A 21,009-nucleotide genomic window follows, 5' to 3' on the forward strand; every position below is an offset into this window, starting at 1 on the left:
ATCCCACCCTATAAAAAAGGTAACAGAACGGAGTGTTCTCTTGCTCCTTATTATCACTTTAACAAAATAATGGATTGTATTTCCAGAAAATTGTGACATTCTTGGATATGATTACTATTTTCCAATTTCCAGCCCTACAACCCTGCTTCTACCCTCTTTAGCTTTTTAGAGTCATCTGTATTCCATTTTCCAGTCTTTCCAACCTAATATAGTTCTTTTGGTGTAGTCCCCTTCAGTATTTCCATTACTGTGAATTAACTGTAAGAGAAACAATAATATTGAAACATAATTGAAAGATGAATTGTCTTCACGAATAAACGTTGAAACCTTCATGAATTTAACTGAATAATTTTGGTTCACATAATTTGTAATATCCTATAAAGGTGTTAATTACGTAACTAGAGCTTACTATAAGTAATTATAGCATAAAAACGGCTTGTGTCCCTTTATTTATTAGTTACTCTGTATTCTAACGAGCTATAGCGATTATCGATCGCGTCACTCATTTTCAGTTAATTTAGTTTTCGCTGCAACAGGAAGTATTGAGTGCGACTTGCTGAAAATATTTCTTTGACGTTACACAGAAGTCTCTCAAGCGTGGGAGACCGATAAAGTTGATTTTTTAATGCGGAGTGAGTAATACTCTGACCATTTTTGGCGACCTACATTACGAGCTTTGTCATAGCGTACAGTAAATAAAAGATGTGGTGGACAACGAGAATAAAAATCGTTTCAAAACAAAGCTATATAGCGTAAGAAAAGATGAACAGATATAAATCTGTTACTACAACAAAGAATTTGAAATCGTAATTTATGTGAAACAAAATTAAAAGGACTGAGGTGTTTAGAGCATTAACAGAATTAGGGGTTAGCAAGAAATTGACCAAGATGATAAAATTGACACTTCAAGAGACAGTAAATGAAATTAAAGTAAATAAAGTCAAAACAAGAAAACATCGAAAAAAAATATAATCAGGGACCGGATTAAGACAGGGGGTACACTATCTCCAGTACTGTTTAGTGTAGTATTAGAAAACCTTTTAAAAGGTGCGGGAATCAACAGAGAGGGCCTTGTGTATACAAAAAGGTACCAATGCTTAGCCTTTGCAGATGATTTAGTTATCTTAACAAGAGATCGGAAAGAGCTGATATCGGTGACCAAAAGATCAAGCGACCAGAAGATCAAGCGCAAAAAGTAGGCTTAGTGTTTAATGAGAGGAAAACTAAGTTTATGGAGTGGTCAAATAGGGATTTTGAGAAGGAAAGATGTCTACAAACAGATTCTGAGAGAGGGAAACGATACAAGTTTGAGGAAGTAGATACATTCACATATCTAGGAACCGTATTTCTAAAGAAACCTTATGAAAGTCAGAAAATTGTGGCAAAAATAATGGAAATAGATGTGTTAGCGGCCTACAGAAAATTATTTAGAGTAAGGACATCTCTAGAAGTTTAAAAATCGGAATCTACCAAACAATAATACGATATAGTGACACACGTGATATAAACATAGTGACATACGAATAGTGACACGTGTAAAACGTGGACGTTCAATACAACGGAAAGTTCAAGGCTAGATATTTGGGAAAGAAAAATACTGAGGAGGATTTTTGGAAGAAAGAAGATAGACCACATATGAAGCAGAAGAATAAATAAAGAATTAAAACAACTATATCGGGTACAAGAGCACAAAGACTGAGATGGCTGGGACACATTTGAAAGAATGTCTGAAGTAAGAGTTCCTAGTAATAATGAAACGTGACATAGGTGGAAAGAGAAGGAGGGGTAGACCGAGAACAAGATAAAAAGGATGTTGAAGAGGACTTGAGAAGGATAAGAGTGGATGCGGGTGGAGAAGAAAGGCGAAAGACAGAAACAAATGGAGAAAGATAACCAATCAAGCCATTAGGCTTTTAGAGCTATTATATATAATTTATGTGAAATAGTTAAAAAACATATTTTAAGGCTATTTACTTATAATGATAATAGTCTAAGATCCGGATGCAGGATTATTGCGCTCATCGTATTTTTAATCAAAACCTAATTTTTAGGGATATTTATGAATAGGAGATTAAACTTTTGACAGAGTGCCAATCAAAAAGTTGCCACACAAAACTATGTTTAATTAATAATAATAATAACTGATATTTTTTTGGAGACGTCATTATGTCAAATTAAAGCTATTGTTATTCTATCCATGATTTTATAAGGGTGTCTATCACACATTTGCTGCAAATAAGGGTTGCCAAGTTCTTCCTACGGGCCCGACAACAATAGTACGTCGGGCATCTGTAGCTCCTATAATAAAAAACTTTTTAAAATTTTGTATAAGTGCCATCCTACAGTATATATTAGCATGTATTTCAAGAAAATATCTTTCTTCTACAGGGTGACTCAAAAAACGAAGAATAATGATATTATATTTTAGAAAGTTTGGCATAGAATTTTGAACACCCTGTATGGTTTAAAATTTCGAATTTATAGCAAAGCAAGTACCAGACCAACAATAATAAATATTTAGTATAGTTGTGATTTCAGAAAATTTTTGTATTTTTAATAATTCTTTTAAAACAGGGTGAAAACACTTCTTTTTTTATATATTTATTAATATTTTTGAAACTATCGAAACATATTTAATAATATCTTAGGATTATGTAAAGTGATCTGAAAGGAACCCAAAAAATGTAATAATATACAGGGTGTTCCATTTAAAAAAAATCATCCCGATCCACTCACATTTTTTTGTGTTTTGGTGTAATGTGTGGCCAATCAGTGTTTTATTTTGATGTACTATAATAATATAATAATTATAATAGAGTTTCCAATAGAACGGCCTAAGAAATATGGCGAATAATGATTTTAAGATAATAAAACAAGCATTAACACTGAAGTTTTAATAATATTTAATTAAAAACTCATTTCTGTCGGCTACTTTAGGCTGTTCATATTTGATATTCTGACTGGTAATAAGAACATTAAAAATAAATTTACAAAATACAACTGTATGTATGTATGTACTAAAATGAACACAGTGGTGCCTAATAGGCATAAAAAGAGGCATTAAAAACAAGCATAACAACGAAACAAACGCACACAAATCAAGGGTATTTAACTGTAGAATAAAACTGCAAATGAAGATGGTGATATAATAATGTTTATTGTAAACATAATTTGTCTTTCATAATACATGCTTCATTAAATTTTATATATTTTGAGAAAAAAATCTATTCATTTAACCATTTAACCTGTATTTAATGTAAATTACCTGACTTACTGTGAGACTAGTTGTTTCCTAAACAAGTTAAAGCTACAGTTATTGATGAAAAACCTGAAAATATAGAACAAACGCGGTGTAAAGTAATTAGTCTTTATCTGAATAAACATGACACTACAGTAAGGTGTTGGAAACATAATAATTTGTTTAATTCTTGTCGAAACAGTTACACGTTACACATCTACATATAAGTCAACTTGTCTGTTGAATTATCTTTCCAGATCTACATCGTGGAATCAGATGTGTGTGTCTTTAATACATAAATTATGTTAATGTAGATATTTTCTTTCTGGTTCTGCATTTTCTTACGTTTGGCAAATTGAATTACTTATAATTAATATTATTTATTTTTATTTATCTCTTATTGAGTGCAATGAGTAATTTTTTGACGCTGTCTCAAGATTTGTCAAGTGTAACAACTTTAAAATGCGAAAGCACATGTTTTATAAGGGCCTCCTCAGATGCTCAGTTTTTTGGTACAGACTGTGCAGGCCAGTTTGCGCAGTTTAACCTGTTCTGCTGTCTGTCTTACACACACGCAGATTGATAACAAAAATAAAAAACACTTGAGAAATCTTGACAAAAACACTTGACAGATCTTGAGACAGAGTGCGTGCAGCAGACTTCGTAGAATGACAAATAAACAATTCTTATGAATAAAACACTCAAATATCTATTGTATTGATAACACAAAAAATATTGATATAATATTTCTTGATAATAATATTGTAATGACTTGCAGATAAATGTTCAACTTTGAACATTTGTCACATTTCAGCACAGTTTCTACAGTGAAAATGGCTTCTCAATATATAGTTCTCTTTAACTCTTTAACTTTATATTTTTCATAAACATGTCAAGCCTTTTTAAACACAGCTCGATAAACTGAGATAAACACTGTTTATATAAGTCCAATATTTTGTTTCAACCACGGTTTCAATGGTCTATGGACTATGGACTGAACAGCTGAACACAAAAGAACTGAACAGGCACACGCACCTTTTGACTTCGAAGTTTGCGCAGGTTAAATTCAAAGCCGATTCTGATTTCCCAAGTAACATTTTAAGTTCCTTTAGGTTATATATTCTCAAGGTTAGTTATATAAAGGTTTAATAAATGTCTCATTGGTATCTTACAGTGTTTTGATTTATATAAGTGTAGCGTTGGTTACTTATCACTAATAGTAACCTTAAAATGTTGTTTATCACTTTCCTTATAAAACTAGAGGTTCTTGTTACTAAAGGTTTCATAGTAAGGTTTTATAAAGGTGTTCACATCTATTTTATATAACTTCTGGTATTAGGTGTTATAAAGGTACGCAACATATACACTATATAATTAAAGGTGTTATTAAGAACCATTATGTAACCAATAACACTACAAGTTATATAATTGTTCCCTCAAATCGTTTTTTTGCACCTTTCAAATGGTTGCATGCTTTATATAACCTGTAGTTGCCGAATATCAAACCTAATGACATAACCTCAAATTTTTAATATAATCTAAACAAATAATATATTAGCAAGCAAAGCAATTCGGTACTATAATGAATAATAAAAAAATAAACTGGACAAAACACAAAAATACATCTACGTTCAAAAGAAAGATTCTTCAGAGTTTAAAAAGAATAGGAATAATCCAAACCTCATTCAAACTACATCTACCAATATTGAAAGCCAACATGCAAATTTACCATCCACATGCAGAGATCAGGATCAACCTGAGATATTTCCAACAGAAAGTTGCCAAAACGATCAGGAACAGGAAGATGCCTGGTTAAGGCATTAAAGAATGCATAACATAAAAGAATGAGCTTTGCGCTTTAACATTACACATTCTGCACTTAAAGAGCTTTTTTCTATAGTCAATTCATTCAAAACTGTTCTACCAAAGGACCCTAGAACTCTTTTGAAAACTCCTACCACTTTAAATATAGATCAAATTGTACCAAAACAGTATTATTTCAATTTTATGAGGTTATGTTTTGTTTTCTGCACATTTTCTGTCAAATTGCTGTAATGTCAAACTTCGTTCGCAGGGAGTCGCTACAGTCGACACCTCGGGTTGCATAAATGTTTTCTGGGTGACTAAAAGTAGCCATAAACACCCCGGCTTTTATAATGGTGATTTGTATCACCTTTAGTTGTATAAAACACTAAAATTGGTGTTTTAAATAACCCAAACTCATTTACGCAACCTTAAGTAAACAAATTTATATAATGGTTGATGAGTATGTTTTAGACCCTAAAATAATATATAGCACTTTAAATATAATGGACGCCATTATTATTGATGTCTTCATTTTTGGCTACAATGAGTATTTCTAAGATAACGTTGAAAACTGGTACAAAACTATATTTTGGCCAGTTGCCAGTTATTTCTAAAAAAATTTACCATTTTTTTTTGTTTATAAAAAAATCTATTAAATAATTCTGCTTTTGGGGGCGCATGTGTTTTTTGGAGGTAAAATTGATTTTCGCACAGTAAATTTAATATCGCAAATGTGTTTAGTACTCTGGATAGGCACAATAGATGTTATTAAGCCAGTAATTTCTATAAAGCCATTTGCATAACGCAAACGCATTTGTAGGCTATGACAGGGATGGCGTCATTTTGTCTCTTTTGTTTCTGGTCTGGATTATCTGCGTAGGACAATTTGGAGCAATAAGATCATATCTGCTTTTTATGTTAAAAAAGAGGCAAATATTAAAGTAGTTAGTCAGAAAGAAACAAGTATATTTTCAAAAAACGCGCATGTGCGATATTTCTATGGAGGTAGTCTCTGGGAACCTTCTCAACACCACTATGTAACTATTATATACCCTTTTTCAGTTTTATAGCGGTAACTCGATAGGATATATAAAAGTGTTGAGAAAGTTTTCAGGACTTTGGTTGCACACCTTGAGTGTTAAGGGTTACCATAGGAACAGTTATAAAATGGACCGTTTAGGGCATATAAGTGTTATATAATGGTTACCAATAACTCACGACAACCATTCTAGATGCGTTTAGGTTGTATAATATGGTGTGTTGGGAAGTTTCCTAACACACTTATAAAACAAAAAATGCTTCTTGGGTTCGCTCATTTCATATTTTGTTGAAAGAGTCAACGGCTTGCAGATACCAAAACGACCTTCGGCGACCAAAATGTGCCTTCGGACCTGTATCGCAATGTTTTTTCGTAGTTTCGTTGATTTTTGAAAGAATTCAGAAGATACGTAATAGTCTATAAGCTAGCAACGTTTTCGAGAAAGTATTTTAAGACGCCTGGCTCTTTGATATATCTTTTACTAAGCTCTCTGGAAAAGCATGCGGCCCATCTGGCTGCCGATACCCGTTGCGTTCACTACTGCGCATCGGATGAAAATCATATCTTTTTTTATATAGTCCTTTAAATTCTAGTATTGAATATAAATCGAATAAGTCTCCATAGCGAAGCGTGTAGAGTTTCCGACTACGAACCAAGGATTCAGAGTTCGAGACGGGGTAAAAACTTTTTTATTTTATTTTCGTTTATATTCTGATAGTAAAGTATTAAATAATTCTGGTGATTCAAAAAAAAAATAATACTTTACTATCAGAATATAAACAAAAATAAAATAAAAAAGTTTTTACCCTGACCCGGTCTCGAACTCTGAATCCTCGGTTCGTAGTCGGAACCTCTACGCGCTGCGCTATGGAGACTCGCTCGGTTTATATTTCAAGACTAGAATTTAAAGTACTAATAAAAAAATAGATCTTCTTTCAATGCGCAGTAGGGAACGCAACGTTTACCGGCAGCCGGACGGGCCGCATGCTGTTCCAGAGAGCATAGTAAACGATATATTAAAGAGCCAGCTTTCCTAAAATACTTGTTTTCTTGACGTTGCTAGCTCTCGTACTATAACCTAATGGGTGAATTCGTGACAAGTTTGATTTGATTTCCCCTTAGTTCTCAAGTGCTGTACGGTGGAGACACCAATCGTTCAGCGGTCAACGCATAAAATACTCGTTTTCTCTAATTCGGCCAGCGAAGGCATATCGAAGACGGTGTGGATCTGAAAGCGACCGTGTTGTCATATTAAAATGTGTAATATCTGTAATACGTTTGACCAAAACATCTTTGTATGAAAAATCCGTGTTTGTGTAATAAAAATTTATTGGTGTAAAACAACAAAAATATTAATTCTTTTATAGATACTGAATATGTCGAATGATCGAAATAATCGTTTAGTTGTCTTGGAAATGACGATTATTGACATTTATCGTAATATTTGACATATTAAATAACAGCGATCTTCATTTCCAAGCCAAATCTGACGCCGTTTTTTATTTAATCGTATAGTATTTTATTAAATTGTTTAATGATAGAAAATCCCTATTATTAACGTACTGTACCCAAAATCCATAAATTTACGGATTAATCAGTAGTGCTGGCACCACTGCCTTCGACAACCATACATACATACATACTACCTTACCTGGCTGACGAGTATTTGACACGCATCAGAAGATGGTCACGTAAGGCGTTTTCTTTCATGAGCTTTTCTGTCTACCGCACTCCGTACATTCAAAAATCTCATTGTTTTGTTGCCTCTTTACTTTTTGGTTTTCGCTGTTAACTGAGTTTACAATTCTTCTCCATTCCGTTCTATTGTGAGCTGCTTCTTCCTATCATTCTGCTTGTTAATCCCCTTTACGTTTTCGTGGAAAATATCCTTGTACCTTTTGAGTTGTCCACCCGGCCTCCTCTTACTGTCTACAAGCTCACTGTAAAGCAGAGATTTTGATATGCGGTTTTCTTGCATTCTGCCGAGCATTCTGCATACGTGACCAGCCCATCTTAAGTGGGATTTTGTAATCATGACTTCAATACTCTCATGAGACATGATGGAATCATTTGATTCTTAAGATTTGTTTAAGATGTCTCTGTTGCAACTTGCTTAATGCGTTCATGCGTCGGCGGTACGGCACCCAGGTTTCGCTTCCGTATAATATGGTGGGAATTATTATTGCTCGGTACACTGCAAGTTTCGTTTTTGTGTTCAAATCATGATTGATGAAACAGAAAACCCTGTCTTTTAATTTCCGGAATGCTCTTGAGGCGCTGCTAATCCTGTGCTGAATTTCAGAGTCGATATTGGCCTTTTCCGAAATCAAACTGCCGAGGTAATTGAATTCCGCTACATATTCTAATAGTTCTTCTCCGATTTTTATAGCATTGTTGTGGTCTTCCGGGGGAGTGCACATGATTTTAGTTTTATCCGACAACCACTGTCGACTGAAAGCAGAACTATATAGTATAGTTTTGCAGTTCAACCATTTCCCACCTATTTTGTTCTCGTTCTCATTTTCAGTCTTATTTATAGTTTATTTCGCATACAAGATTCAATCTGTTGAACTAGTTCGTGAACTATACAACTTTTCGACATCCTGCAGTCCTGCACAGTCGGCAGGAAGTTTCCACACACGTGTCGATATGTCTGCACAAATCAGGCTAAAACCACTGACCGTCTGTGGCGGCTGTTAACAGTTTTAAATTATGAATAATTTTAGTAAGGGAATTTATTGTTGAATATCTTTGATTATCCCATTTTATTATTAACTATTGACCCTGTCCACCCCTTCATGCCTGTGATTACGAATACACTTGTGCGGTCCAAGAAAATAAACAGCTTGACAAAGAACAATTTCTAATCTCGATGCGGGACAAAAACGGCAATTAAAAAATGCTCATAGAATCATGCCTTCGCACAGTTTCCTTGTTCCATAAAAGCGGCTCCATTCCTTGAATCGCGCGCGTAAGGCGAAAAAACACGACGTACGACTCGGTACCGGCGAGCTCGTGTAAAAAATGTCATGCAAGGACGACTTGCAGCTTTTTAACTAATCAGTACCAGTTCATCTCTAATTATTATTGGCGTTTATATGGTAAAAATCTCGAATCGGGTCTATTAGAAATGCGCGTTCTTGGTTTAACTCTCGCGAGGTCTCGACAAAAATTTCCACTATTTTGTTCGTTTTATTGTTTGAATTTAGTTAAGATAATATATGGTTTAAGATCGTTTCTGAATTACAGTCTCACACATTTGTGCATTGATTATATAATTTTATGGTCAAGCAATGTTAATAATTTAAGCATTTTATACGTTTCTTTCAGTATGGTAGGCAATAATTCAGTATTGAAACTAAAAGAATTTCGGGGATTTCTATTGTCTTTATCTGGAGGTACAGCACTTATTTTTGGGGGGGGTCAACCCCGGTGTGACTTCGTTGTGCATGGATAAAGCAAAAATATACATTTTTACTAATCAAGAGGACATACTATATGGCTATGTTACCAGTCTAGTAATTTTATCTAATTTTATGCGATAGTTTATGAATTATCGCTTGTCAAATTTCTTTAATTTCGATATTGACTCACTGACAGATCATCAAAATTCTAAGGTTCTTCTAGAATTTCCACAGACTTCAAATTTTGAATTTTGTTTAGATTTTAGTTTATATAACGAAAGGAAAAAAATTAAAAATCTCGAAATATTCTTATATGGATTAAAAGTCAGATGTCTAGATGGTACAGGTAACTGGTAACAAAAAGTTAGACTACTAGAATTAATCAATACGATATTGTCTGATTTTATTTATACAGGATTGTTCACAACATACGACAAGGAGTATTGTAGCTAAACGATTAGATTTTTACAAATTGCAAGTTTTGGGTTCGTTGAAGGACTATTAGAGCTACAATTTGAAAATATTTTTACAAGATACAGAGTGTTCCAAATAAGTAAAAAATATTATAGTTGTATTTTTTTAAATGGAACATCCTGTATATTATGACATTTTTAGATTCTACGATTAAAATAAAGGTAAATTTGATTAAGGTTTATTACACTACTTAAACCTTACCGTTTTTGAAATATTTTCAATTTTATGAAATTGCAGTAAAAATTTTAAGGCTACATTCTCCAAGGGTATCGAAGTTTTTAATACTAAATAATTACTGCAATAATTTGCAATAATTTTATTATTGCAATAATAAACAAAATACTACCTTATAGAGGGTGTCTAAAATTTTATATTAAATAATTACTAGCTTTAAACGGCAATAACTTGTTTAATTTGAATGGAACACCCTGTATATTTTACGAGAATCAGATGCACAATTTAATTGTCTATCAAATTGTCTTATACCATTTTTTGCCTATCTCTTCAAGTTTTCTTAGAAGTAGCATTTTCTTATAATTTTGACTTCATTTATCACTATACCTATGGAATATTGACATTTTAGATTATTTTCAAAAATGTAACAAATTTTCAAAGAGTACCAGATACTAATATTGTCGATATAATTCGCTTATTTCATTAAAAAGTAAGAAAAAATGTTTAAACATTTGTTAAATAGCACCAATTAATATGATCTCAGTATTTAAACTACATTAATTGACTGTTTACGTTGATTAATAATAATTCCTCCAAATACTAAAAAAATTAATTTTGTATGTATTGTTACGTTAGGTCGAGTCCACACGGGTCCGCAACAGTATATTAAACAGTGTGGTAACAAGTAACACATTATATAAAATGCATTTTCTACGAAAACTTGAAGAAATAGATAAAAAATGGTATAATACAATTTGATAGACAATTAAATTGTGCATCTGATTCACGTAGAATATACAGGGTGTTCCGTTTAAATTAAACAAGTTATTACCGTTGAAGGCTAGTAATTATTTAATATAATTTTTTGAACACTCTGTATAAGGTAGTATAATTTTTATTATGGTAACACAATATTTGATCAATAAATAATCTTCAGTAAATATTTAGTATTAAAACCTTTAATACCCTTGGAGAAATAAAGCCTTAAATTTTTTACTGCAATTTCACAAAATTGAAAATCTTTCAAAAACGGTAAGGTTCGAGGGCGATAAATCTTAATCAAATTTATCTTTATTTCGCCGTAGAATCTAAAAATAAAATAATATACAGGGTGTTCCATTTAAAAAAATACAACTATAATATTTTTTACTTATTTGAGACACTCTGTAACTTGTAAAATTATTTTTAAATTGTAGCTCTAATAGTCCTTCAATGAACCCAAAACTTACAATTTGTAAAAATCTAATCGTTTAGCTACAATACTCCGTGTCGTATGTGGTGAACAACCCTCTATATTTTTGAGAAAATATACAGGGTTACAAATATCCTTATGGATTTAAAGCTAGGAGTCTAGCTGCTACCTGTAACTGACTCTCCGGTCTACAGAATGTTAGAAAAATAGAATTAGTAGATTTGAAATTGTCTGATTTCATTTGCATATCAATGTAACAATATTAATTGAAAGTTTATGAATTATTTGTAGTAAAATTTCTTTAATATTATTTTGAAAGATTTATTACCCGAGAAAAAATAGAAGGATAACCTACAAAAAGATGAAATCTCATCATCTTGGCAATTGCACGGCGCCCTATTTATAAAAGAATAATCTACCATTTGGATTACTAAGTAAATATAATCAGAAATAAAGTTTTTTACTAGTAGAATATCATATAGTGCAATTGTCAAGTCATTATAATTATTACAGAAATAAAAATGCCTAATATTGATTTGTTTTCCATTTTAAGAAACTTCAATTATTCTACATATCTTTACATAATTTCTTTTTTCATTGTTTCAGAAATTTACAACAATGTGGTTAAATGACACTAGTCGGTCATCACGATTAAGGGACGACTCTGATCTTGAAAGCAGTGGCAGCAGTGGTGAAGAGATACCGGTATGGATCAGAGGAGAACAAAGATGGGTATCTGGTATCACCGATGAAACTACTTGTTACGACGTTATACAAGTCCTGTTAAAGGACGAAGAAAAAAGAGTAAGTTAAAAAAGTCCTGCCTTCCTGTCATATTGACGCACTATACTAATAATTACTATTGGAGTTGCTACTGCATTTAAGAAATATTAGGATATTTGGATGCAAAATTTAAATAAAAAATAATTTAATCAATTTGTCAAATACGTTACTTATTGATGTTTAATTTTACAACTAGTAAGGAGTAGAGAATTATTTAGGAGGATTATATTTCTTGGGAGGCATATTTTGTGGTAATATGATTTCAACCTAGAATTTCAAGTATTACCCTATAGTATAATAATATCTTTTTGAATTACCTAAAATATGATCACATTTCGTTGAGTTAATATAATGATATGTGTTTTGTTCTGTAGGGGAGACATATGGGTTCACCAGATCATTACCAAATAACTGAAAGATGGAGAGGAGTAGAGCAATCTTTAGAACCATATTCGAAAATATTGGATATATGGAACACATGGGGATCAGCACAAACTGAAGTAAGTAATCCAGCCTAATACTAACCTGTTTTCCAGATAGAGTTCTTTATATAAAATACCTCGTGACAATTTGATTAACTTTTTTAGAATTTATTTGATGCTTCTGATTAAAATAGAATTGATTAAAATATATTCCAAATTCATTATAGAAAAAAAAAATCAATAATAGCCTCTAATGAATTTACCATGATTTTGGCTATCATTATCATCATTCTCAGCTTATTCAAGCATTTCCAATTATGGTGTAGCCTCCCTCACATATTTAGATACTCTCTTTGTAGTTGAGCCCATTGTTGTCTATTTTTGGCTATGCGGACCCAAGTTATCCCTGCTAATTTCCTAATATCATGGTCCCATCTCAAGTTAGGTCTTCTTCTAGGCCTCATAATTCCTCGTGCATGCCATGCTGTAATTTTTGTAGTCCATCTGTCGTCCGTCCTTCTCGTCAGGTGTCCCGCCAATTACCACTTGAGGGTTTTAGTCTGTGGATGACATCTATCTCTATAGTCTTTTGTCCTATCCACTCTATTCTTTTACCGTCTTTCTTGATTATTCACAGCCTATTTTGTTCCATGGAGCGTTGTGCGACTTGCAGTTTCCCTATAATGCTTGTTTTAAGTGTCCAGCTTTCGCATGCATTGGTTGCAGTAGTAGTACACATTGGTCGAATGTTTTCTTCTTTAGATAAAGTGGCTTTCTAGATTTGAATTGGAGTTTCTTCCATAAGTACTCCATGCTATTTTAATTAGGTGGTTGATTTCTGGTAGTAGATATCCCGAGCTGTGTATTAGTTGTCCCAAATATATGTATTATTCTACTGTTGTCAGTTTTGTGTAATTTATTAGAATAAATTTTCTGTCTACTAGTTCGTTGTACATTACTTTAGTTTTTGCTGAATTTAGTTTGAGACCTACTTTATTGCTGGCTGTATTTAGTTCGTTAATTTGTATTTATAGTTCTTCAGAACTATTGGCAATTAGGACTACGTATCAGCGAATCTAAGATGGCTAAGATATTCTCCATCTATTTTTAATCCTTTGTTGGTCCAGTGTAGTTGACGGAAAATTTCTTCTAGTGTTGCTTGGGGATATCGCGTCTTCCTGTTGTACACCTTTGCAAGTTGCATGGGATCTCTGGGGTTGTTTTATATCATTACTCTTGCTTTAGCTTCTTCTTGGCTTCTATATATTGGCGAGAGTGGCGCTATATGAAGCCTGTAAATACTTTGTTTCGCTAGGGCTTTTATTATTGCCTTTATCGAGGCGAAATCCTTCTAAAGTATATAAATTCTTCTAAAGTATATAACTTCTTAAAGTACATATGAGGCTATAGCTAGTGGAAGTTCGCATTACTTTGTTTCTCTTAGTGTATGTATGTGATCAATCGTGCTGAAGCCGTTGTGTGATCAATCGGCTTCTCGTGGTTGTGCAGCGTCTAGCGTGTGTATTCTGTTGTTTATTAATTTTTTGTGAATATCTTTGGAGACCGAAGGAGAATTTCAAATTTTGGCCATATTTCTATGAAATAGCTAGAGAGTATTCTACTTGTTTTATAAAGAATAATTTTCTTTTAGGTCAAAATTTCTTTACGAAGGCTCAGATCAGACCGATCTTCAAATAGAAGAACAAAATGCCGATCAGATGCCAGCATTCACTCAGATAGAAGTGCCTGGAGGACGATACATCCTAAAAGATTCCAATCGATGCATGACAAAGAACCATCCAGTACGGAAGAACTATTAAAATTAGTTTTGGCCCAGGGCGAAGTCATACGACGGCAACTAAAAAAATTAAGGCACGTTTATATTTTAAATCTTAAGACACACTATAATCTTGAGTCAGAATCTGATTTTAGACTTCCAATATCTTTATTAAATGTTATAAAAACATTTTGAAAAGGGTAATTTTTGAAAATGAAAAATTTTCATCAGACAAGTATTGTTTCTTTCTTCACAATTCCATTTGATTTAAATTACTTTGAGAACTATTTTTAACATTTTCTTTGTAGAAATTGCTGATAAAAATGTATCAAGATGGTGCAAGATAAGAATCTTGCAGCATATCCAAGACAAAGACTACTTTTAGGCTGCAAGACCTAGAACATTAAGATTTTGGTCTTGGTTTAACTCATCACCACTTAGATATATTCTTTTTAATCAAATCGTTTGAGTATCCGTTAAGTCGGAGTACTTACTATTTCATTGTTGAGTTCCTCCAGACTGTTATAGATTGATAGCTATTAAAAATACACTAGTTATAGGGACATAGTCTCTACAAAAATTAATAAAAACCATACAAGACCAGAATCGGAATATTTCTAACTAAATTTGTTATGTTATTGAGAATGTGTTATTTTACAGGCACAGCGAACATCAGATAGGTTACTTGGAAGATAAGGCCCATAGAGCAAGAGTCAGGAAACATGGAAGTAATTATCTATTGGAAACCTACCTGAAGGGTCTTGCTGAAGCCGTAGATCCTGAAACAGACCATATTGGCGTAGACAAAAACAGTGATAGTGGTGTAATGACCGAAGGAGATAGTGAACAGTCACATAACACTAATCCTAAGGAATGCAGAAACATAGAGGTAAAAATTATTTATTTATTATTGAAGTGAAACTTCTCGACGCGAGAAAGGAGTAAAGATTCAAGGCCGTGGTGTGTCACGGCATGATCTTCACCATGCCACTGTTCGGTTATTATATGATTCAAAATAAAAAGTATATAAATTGTAAAATTAGTAATTTTTTAATGGCCATAATGCGTTCTTTCAAAATCATCGAACAACTAAATCATTTCCATAGATCCAGTGACGTACCGTGAGTTTGAATTTTGAGACCAAAAACTGACACAATAGTTTGTCAAAAAAATCATATTACAGCTATATGTTTTATTTTGCATAAAAATGTTAACTAATAAGTTAGAATAATTATATTTCTTCTCAAACTAAGTGGTTTTATCGCTAAATTTAACTAAAGCTAAGTACAACACAAATCTTAAATACGTTGGCTATTATAACAACAAATACATCGTAAAAGACTATTTTGGTAGCATTCTGAACGAGGATTCAAGTTAAACTTTTTAGAAAATAATTTAAAGGAAAAATGAACCTGCTCAGATGCTTGTTCCGAGTAAAATCCTAGAGCTCTATGATTTTCTTTTATAAACCCTGGCACATGATGCAGAATTGCATGAATCTTTGGAGTTATCTTAATACCTAAGTTGAGTATTTCCAATCTAAATTGTTCGATGTCACGTTCAAAAAAGTTTGTTTAGTGCTTGACCAAAACAACTCGAAACTACTTGATTGAATGCAGAAAACACTGCAATATATTTATTTCCTAAAAAAATGTTTAGGTCTTTGCTTGTCAAAACTTTGAATAGGATTCTTTACCGGGCGATATCGTCTTCAAAATATTCACTTTCTTTAAAAGTTTTCTGGCGTTATTTCCGTTAAATTTTCCATAATGATCTAGTTTCAATCCCGCTTTTTTTATCGATTCTGTTGCAACATTGGTATTCTCCAATTCAAGACAATCAAATAGGTTTTGAACCACACCTAACAAAAGGTGAAGCTCAGGAGGTGGAATATAGTTTAAGACAGGTGTTTCTGCGTCGCCAATGATTAAATGTATGTTTATACAGTTTTCTAAAAAATAATTTCCCTTTTCTTATATGGTTCATTGAACAACAGTTTAAAAAAAAAGCAAAGAAATATTTCAAACGAAAACGCTTCTTTGTAATTTGTTATATTTCCTCCAGATTGTTGCCATAAATTTGTATTTTCTGCAATACTTTTTATAGTTCTGAATGATCCTTTAAGTTTCATTTCCTTTACATTTACATCACACCATGGGCAAGTGTGAGTGGATGAATTTGACTGAAGACCAAGGAGAATCATAATAAGCTTAAAGTCAGCGGCAAAAGTATAGGAACAAATTCCACATATGGACTGCAGATCTAACGTCTCAAAGAGGCTTTTAATGTTAGCATAAGATTCAGACAACTTTGGTCCTAAGCCAATTATGAATAGTTTATTAATTCCACCACTTTTATATTTCTTGAAATATTCGGGATCATTTTCAGGGAGCACATTCAGACAAACTTTAAGTGATCCACCACCACTATTAATGCCAATTTTTACATGAAAATCTTCAGATAATTCTCTAATTTCCAAAATATATGATAGAAGACCAGATAAATCTGAGCAGTATACAATGGTGGTGGCAAAATTAATATTTTCTGAAAATTTGATTGGAAAATCAGAACAAGAGAAAAAATTATCTAGCATGTGGCTTTTCTCCTTTAATTTTGGTATAGCTCTGGATTCAGTGAAAGTTTTGTCTATGGTTCTAATATGCTGACGAATTTTTTCTAGATTATTAAATGACAAATTGCAATCCTGCTGAATTTTACATAAAGTGTCTGCAATTAAAACTTTTTTTCTGTCGGGATCATCAGATTTACGTTTAATTTCAACGTTCATGTACGCGCCTCTTCCTTTGTTTAAAGAAATAGAAGAGTCTCCTTGTAGGTTTTCTTGTTCACTCAATATATTGCTTGCTAATTGTTCCTTGCAACCATCCGCCAAAAGTAATGATTTTTTTATTTTCGTGCTTAAGGTACAACGATGATTTATACCCTTTTGAATGGATGTCTGACAAAAACTGCACAATTTAGCAACATTTGGTTTACGTCCATGTTGAGTATTTCCAAGCAAAGGTCCGCCAACAGGTTTTTTCTTAATTATAGGACAATGAGGAAAGTTGGGTATGGCTTTCGGAACACTTCGAAAACGGGCCACTATACAAATATAACAGTTACATTCTTCACCTTGTTTCTGCCTCGAATGGAACTTGCTGTAGTCTACTATCTCATGTAATTTTTTATTACTTAGTTTAATGTAACATGTCCTACACAAGACCTTTTGTACACTAGTATCATGAACGCTGTAGTCCGGAAATATTTTCAGAATAGAAGAATATACCTTACCAACTATTTTGACGCTTTTCACGGTCTTATTAAAACATGTATAACACACTGTTGCGCGGGCTTGTTCGTGATTTTTTTTATAAGTCGGCATTATTTTGCGTAGAATTTAAACCGAAGAAAACACTAAAGAAACTACTAAATAATGCTACCAACAAAAGTAAAATACTCTAATTAAGTATATCATTGACACTTGTCAAACTGATAAAACTCGTGTGCACAATATTAAATTTTGCGGCCAACCATGATAGATAGTGGAATTATCTCGACGAGATGATAATATGAAGCGCAATGATGAAACTATAGCTGTAATATAACTTTTTTGGCAAATTATTGTCAATTTTTGGTCTCAAAATTTAAAACCACGGTATACGTCACTGAACCTATGGAAATGATTTAGTTGTTCAATAGTTTTGGACTCATTGTGATCATTAAAAAAATAGTAATTTTACCATTTATATATTTTTAATTTTGAATCATATAAAAACCGAACAGTGATACCTTGAGGCACGAGCTAGCGAGAAAAAAGTGATGAGGATTGCGCAAAAAAAAGCTAAGAAAAGCATTTTAATAAACTTGATACTGCACCCGAGTACCAAGATCCTCTGGTTGTGTGCTACGAAGTAAATTTTCATATTTGCATCTATAGGTTGGTAGCTTCTGAATAATGTAAGAAGCTACATTATTCAGTTATGTTATGTGCATTTAGCTCATTTGCTAGTCAGAAAAAAACTTAAAATTATCTTTCCAAAAATATAGCACCACTTAATATTTTGTTACAGTCCCCTGCGAAATACAGAATTATTATAAGTTCGCCACTTTTAACTAGTAGGCTTTGGACCCCTTATTGATGATCTGTCTCTAATGGAACTCGAAAACATATTTTTTCAGCAAAACGAGGCACCACCTCAGAACGCTGAAGTTACCAGCAAGTTTCTGCAGCCAACTTCGAGAATAATAATTCGCTAGCTAACCAAGATCCCAGCCGTTGGCCGTTGAGGCCGCCGGACTTATTGCCTGTTATCCTGAGTGAATTTTTATTTTTGCGAAAGAATAAAGGTTTTTGTTTTAAAATTGCCCCGTATAATCTAGACAAGAATTAGAAGAACTTAGCGGTTATGCGAGGGTATCTTTCACCCTACTGAGTTAATGAATTTCGCCAGAAATGTTCAAAAACGGTCCCGTCTGTCCATAACAGAAGACGGTCGACATGCGAATCACACCTCTGTAGCAAAATCTCATGTCTTGGTTTGCTATTCATTTTTATTGTTATTAGATATAATTTGAATGTGTTAATGTCGCTAAATATTGTTTAAATTGTTATACAATTCTGCATCTCTCACTGACAATATAATTTTCGTTTTAATTGCTGTTTAAAGCTAGAATTTTTTTGCATTACAGTCGGCATCGTTCAAAGCCTACTTATTCAAGTGGGCGAATTTTTAAAAACTCTATATCTCGAAGAGGAATCGAGCAACATATTAAGTATGCTATATTTTTGGAAAGGTAATTTTAATTCATTTTCAATTAATTAAAAATATACAGGGTATCTCATATAAAAAATCAAATTTTCTGTTGATAATTATTAAATTATTAATTCAAAAAAAAATATACATAAACCATTAAATTCTACGTAAAAAGGTGCTTTAGAAATGTTTTCACAAAAAAAAATTCCATAGCAAAAATGTTATACCTATTTTATAAAAATGCACATTTTTGAAAAACACCCCTTAACTTCGAAACGGTAATAGATATCGCTGTGCGGTTTTCACCACCATGTTTTTGATAAAAATTGAGCTCCAGACACGGCTTTAGTTTTCGTCTATCTCCTATAGAAAAGGGTGTTTCCCTTTAAAAGCATCCAATTTGACCCACCCTGTACAGATTACAGAAATAAATTGAAAATAACATTTAATAATAGCTGTTAGTAAGAAGTTTCACTTCAAATATGCGAACATAGTGCACTCACATTTTTTTTGAGTTTTATATTTAAATGCTTTATTTCAGACGACCAGTGAACGATTTTCACCGTCCTCAGAAGAATTTAACTCAAATATAAAAGACGACGATACCAGTTCAACCGTAAGCGAATCAGCTGTCAAGGAACAATTAGATTTATTAGACAAAATAATAAAACTAAATAAGCACATACTTAAAGAAGAGGAACAACTTACCAAGTTAGACAGTAATTTAAAGAAGTACGACAGAAATAAATTGAAAGAACTTCAAAAAGCTAAAGGTAACGAAGAAGTGTCCAAGGAATTATCGAAACTTCGAACAGACATGGCGAAGAGCGCATGCGAAATGCAACACAACGAAGTTGTGCTGGAAGAAACGCTTGAAGTGATCGAAAAAAGCAGGAGGCATTTAGAAACGCTTCACCGCGAGCTGTCAAATGAAGATTACGAATACGAGATGTTGCAAGCTTTACTTTATAGTAACATGCAACAAGGAGCCAGGCAGAAAATCGCCCATAATAGTTTTTACCATACCAAAGAATTGTTAGATACCTTAGTGTAAGAAAATTTTCGGATAGCATTTTTTACTTTAATACCAAATATGTTGTACCTAATAGATTTTATTATTCAGCAAACCGAAATATTAATGAACTATTTTGTGTTTTGTTGAACTCAGAAAATATATATATTTTGAACTATAAAACACTCGTTTCTTTTTATCTTAGTTTGACATTTTGTTATTACATTAGTTGCACTAAATTAGATTATCCATTTTGATCATTTTTAACCAAATAATTTTATGATCAATATTAATAGTCATATTACGTCAACTTAAGGTACCTTTGTGCAAGATTTCATAAGCTTAGGACATATTTTACATGTATGTATATTTACTCCTTAGAAAATGGATTTTCAAAAATTGTTACTTAGATCACTAAGTAACAATTTATAAACTCAATCAAACACACTAAGTAACAACTTGTGTGTGTTTTTTATAGCTTCTTAGATATTAGTCTAGTAAATAAGGACAGAAAAGACCCAAATCTTGATATAATTTGTCGACTGGGCGAGATAAGAAAAATTTTGCAATTTGCATATTTTTGAAAAAAAAATGAAATTGCATTTAACTCTACAGCTACAATTTTCTGTGATTCCTCTAAGGCTTTCGACTGTGTCAATCATAATATCTTAATTAACAAATTGCAATACTATGGATTCAGAGGAGTGCCGCTCGAATGGCTTAAGTCATATCTTGGCAACAGAAGGCAGCTTGTGAGGATTGATGAAGAGAAATTGTATTTCTTTAAGTATTTTTTCAACCAAACAAACTTACGGGACCAGTGAGCGAATAGGGGTGCTGGGTACGCCTTATTTTACTACTTACAACCAAGAATCAGGGTTGGATTCTATTGATTTGATTCGCCTTTTTACTTGTTTCTTCCAGTTTGCTC

The 21,009-nt window shown here is 32.7% G+C and overlaps 1 protein-coding gene across 2 annotated transcripts in view; it reads left to right on the forward strand.

Annotated features, from left to right (window-relative positions):
• LOC115891447 (ras association domain-containing protein 10-like) overlaps nucleotides 1-20,235 on the forward strand; it is a 112,467-nt gene extending 92,232 nt beyond the window's left edge. For both annotated transcript variants that reach the window (XM_030911899.1, XM_030911900.1), the window contains 5 exons: nucleotides 11,934-12,131; nucleotides 12,485-12,610; nucleotides 14,184-14,404; nucleotides 14,970-15,198; nucleotides 19,608-20,235. In XM_030911899.1, coding sequence (XP_030767759.1) covers nucleotides 11,946-12,131; nucleotides 12,485-12,610; nucleotides 14,184-14,404; nucleotides 14,970-15,198; nucleotides 19,608-20,120 — 1,275 coding nt within the window. In that variant the 5' untranslated portion in view covers nucleotides 11,934-11,945 and the 3' untranslated portion in view covers nucleotides 20,121-20,235. The remainder of the gene's footprint in view (nucleotides 1-11,933; nucleotides 12,132-12,484; nucleotides 12,611-14,183; nucleotides 14,405-14,969; nucleotides 15,199-19,607) is intronic.
• The last annotated feature ends 774 nt before the right edge of the window (nucleotides 20,236-21,009 follow it).

This window comes from Sitophilus oryzae, unplaced genomic scaffold (genome assembly GCF_002938485.1).
Source record: "Sitophilus oryzae breed Bouriz unplaced genomic scaffold, Soryzae_2.0 scaffold_1181_pilon_pilon, whole genome shotgun sequence".
Classification (NCBI taxonomy): domain Eukaryota; kingdom Metazoa; phylum Arthropoda; class Insecta; order Coleoptera; family Curculionidae; genus Sitophilus; species Sitophilus oryzae.